This window comes from Suncus etruscus, chromosome 9 (genome assembly GCF_024139225.1).
Source record: "Suncus etruscus isolate mSunEtr1 chromosome 9, mSunEtr1.pri.cur, whole genome shotgun sequence".
NCBI lineage: Eukaryota > Metazoa > Chordata > Mammalia > Eulipotyphla > Soricidae > Suncus > Suncus etruscus.
In genome coordinates this window covers 68,776,143-68,778,826 of record NC_064856.1, presented here as the reverse complement: position 1 = coordinate 68,778,826, position 2,684 = coordinate 68,776,143, and the positions used below count along the sequence as shown (strand labels likewise).

The window sequence follows — 2,684 nt, the reverse complement described above, 5'->3', positions numbered from 1 at the left end:
TAACCCAAAAAACAAAAAACAAAAAACAAAAAAAAACAAAAAAAAAAAAGATAACATGGTAGTAATATCCAGAAACAATAAAGATGAGGACCAGGTAGGAAGCTTACCACAAATAGCAGGGGAGTGCAGTTAGAGCAAAGAAGGGACCACTATAACAATGATAATTGAAAATGATCACCTTGAACAAGAATTGGGTGCTGAAAGGAAATAAAATGATAGGCATGATATTCCTTCAGTAACAATATTGCAAACCATAGTGTCTGAAAGGGAAAACATGGAGTGGAGAGAGAGAGAGAGAGAGAGAGAGAGAGAGAGAGAGAGACAGAGACAGAGACAGAGACAGAGACAGAGAGAGATGAGAGAGACAGAGAGAGAGAGATGAGAGAGACAGAGAGAGAGAGAGATGAGAGAGACAGAGAGACAGAGACAGAGAGAAGAGAGATTTATCAGGCTGTTACCAACATCTCTAAAAAAAGGACCATCCCAACCACCTACTCACTGTTGCTGATTTTCATCCAAAGCCTGGTTCCTCAATTGTGCCTTCTTCTGAACGTGCCACCTTACTCTCCAGCTCTGATTTGGAGGCTAAATTAGAGATAAAGACAAACAGGCATGCAGTGGTCCTCAAACTATGGCCCGCGGGCCACATATTGTATTTGTATCTGTTTTTTTCTTCATTGCAAAATAAGATATATGCAGTGTGCATAAGAATTTGTTCATGGGGCCGGGCGGTGGCGCTAAAGGTAAGGTGCCTGCCTTGCCTGCGCTAGCCTTGGACGGACCGCGGTTCGATCCCCCGGTGTCCCATATGGTCCCCCAAGCCAGGAGTGACTTCTGAGCGCATAGCCAGGAGTAACCCCTGAGCGTCAACGGGTGTGGCCCAAAAACCAAAAAAAAAAAAAAAAAAAAGAATTTGTTCATAAGTTTTGTTTTTACTATAGTCAGACCCTCCAATGGTCTGAGGGACAGTGAACTGGCCCCCTGTTTAAAAAGTTTGAGGACCCCTGCTAGTGTTTCTCTACCTTGTTCTGAACATGGCCCCTTCAACCTGGTTTTCTTCCCATTTAGCTCACTTCACTAGTGGTTTCAATTTTTGTCCTGTAGTCCACAGCTCCCATTTATGTGATTGTGATCTGTGCTTATCCTTGGATAATCCTGGAATTATGACTGCTCTACTAATCAGTCCAATAGGTAGCTGCCTCTTGGTGATATGTGGTTACCTAAAAGTCTCACCACTTAAGTCTCACCACTAAAAGTCTCTCTTTATTACTAGCAATTGCTGATATGCTTAATGTGAAACCTGAAGTCAGGCACTTTTTCCAGAATACACTTTGCATTAAATGATGGACTCTCTGTGGACTTAGTGGACAGATGTCCCAAGCTATCACCTGCTTACTTCTAATTCATGGTAAGACTCCCAACTTTCTTCCCCATTTGGTCAGGAATTTTTTTTTTTTTTTTTTTTTTTTTTTGGTTTTTGGATCACACCCGGCAGCACTCAGGGATTACTTCTGGCTCTATGCTCAGAAATGGCTCCTGGCAGGCTCAGGGGACCATATGGGACGCTGGGATTTGAGCCACCATCCTTTTGCATGCAAGACAAATGCCCTACTTCCATGCTATCTCTCAGGCCCCTGGTCAGGAATTTGTATGGGGAGTGTTAGTCAAGTAGGGTCATACTTACCATTAATTCTGGAAATGTGCCCATGTAACATGCAAATCCAATAAAAAGCATCCAGCCAAAAATGATCATGATAAAAAGTCAACCCAACACAGGACCTAAAGTGTCCAGAGAAGGATTAACAAGATCTTGGTTGGGCCGGGTAGGTGGCGCTGGAGGTAAGGTGTCTGCCTTGCAAGCGCTAGCCAAGGAAGGACCTCGGTTCGATCCCCCGGCGTCCCATATGGTCCACCCAAGCCAGGGGCGATTTCTGAGCATATAGCCAGGAGTAACCCCTGAGCGTCAAACGGGTGTGGCCCAAAAACCAAAAAAAAAAAAAAAAAAAAAAAAACAAGATCTTGGCAAAGGAGTATGTTCACAAAACCCTAAGATGGTTCAGTTCTCACATGTCAGCTCCTGTCCTTGGCTCCAAACTACCTTGTGGAAAAGCTGGAGCCTAACAGACATTGTGACATCAGTGGCTAATTGGTCAGATGCACCCAAGGTCAAAGTTAATAACCCAAGCAGCAGCTAGCTAAAACCCTGTATAAATTATCTCAAAGCAACAATATAACAAAGGTACAACAACCCACCTCATTTTGCTATTGAGATCACTGCAGCTTAGAGTCTACATCATCATTCTTCAGCCTTTCTACACCTGTGGACCATTATGGTGCATCGATCAGTACCCAAAGACCACTGGTCTAAATGGCCTGCCTTAGGTTTCATAGCCGACCCTCCAGGACAAGGCCTGGTATCCAAACTTCATGTTAACGAGATGATATATCTTTTTATTTTTTGGTTTTGGGGTCATACCCAGCAGTACTCAGTGCATATTCATGACAGTGTTTGGGGCACCAACTGTGGAGCTGTTGATTAAATCCCGGTCAGCTGCATGCAAGGCAAGCATCCTACCATTGCTCCAGCCCCCTGGTGAACTTTTTAGACTAGAGACAGATATTAGGGAGTGTTTTGATGTCTATGAAACTTGTGAATAAAACAAGCTGCTTTCCAGGAAAATGAG

The 2,684-nt window shown here is 43.7% G+C and overlaps 1 protein-coding gene across 1 annotated transcript; it reads right to left on the bottom strand.

Moving 5' to 3' along the window:
* Positions 1 to 495: 495 nt before the first annotated feature.
* Positions 496 to 1,753, bottom strand: MISFA (mitochondrial sheath formation associated). The gene is made up of 2 exons (XM_049780678.1): positions 1,685 to 1,753; positions 496 to 585 (listed from the first exon to the last, which is right to left on the bottom strand). Exons 1-2 carry the CDS (start codon positions 1,751 to 1,753, stop codon positions 496 to 498), a joined length of 159 nt encoding a protein of 52 aa, XP_049636635.1.
* Positions 1,754 to 2,684: the final 931 nt, after the last annotated feature.

Coding starts and splice junctions, on each gene's coding strand:
- MISFA (XM_049780678.1), bottom strand. CDS start 1,753: ATGATCATTTTTGGCTGGATGCTTTTTATTGGATTTGCATGTTACATG. Junction 586..1,684: donor GCACATTTCCAGAATTAATG/GTAAGTATGACC, acceptor TCTCTAATTTAG/CCTCCAAATCAGAGCTGGAG.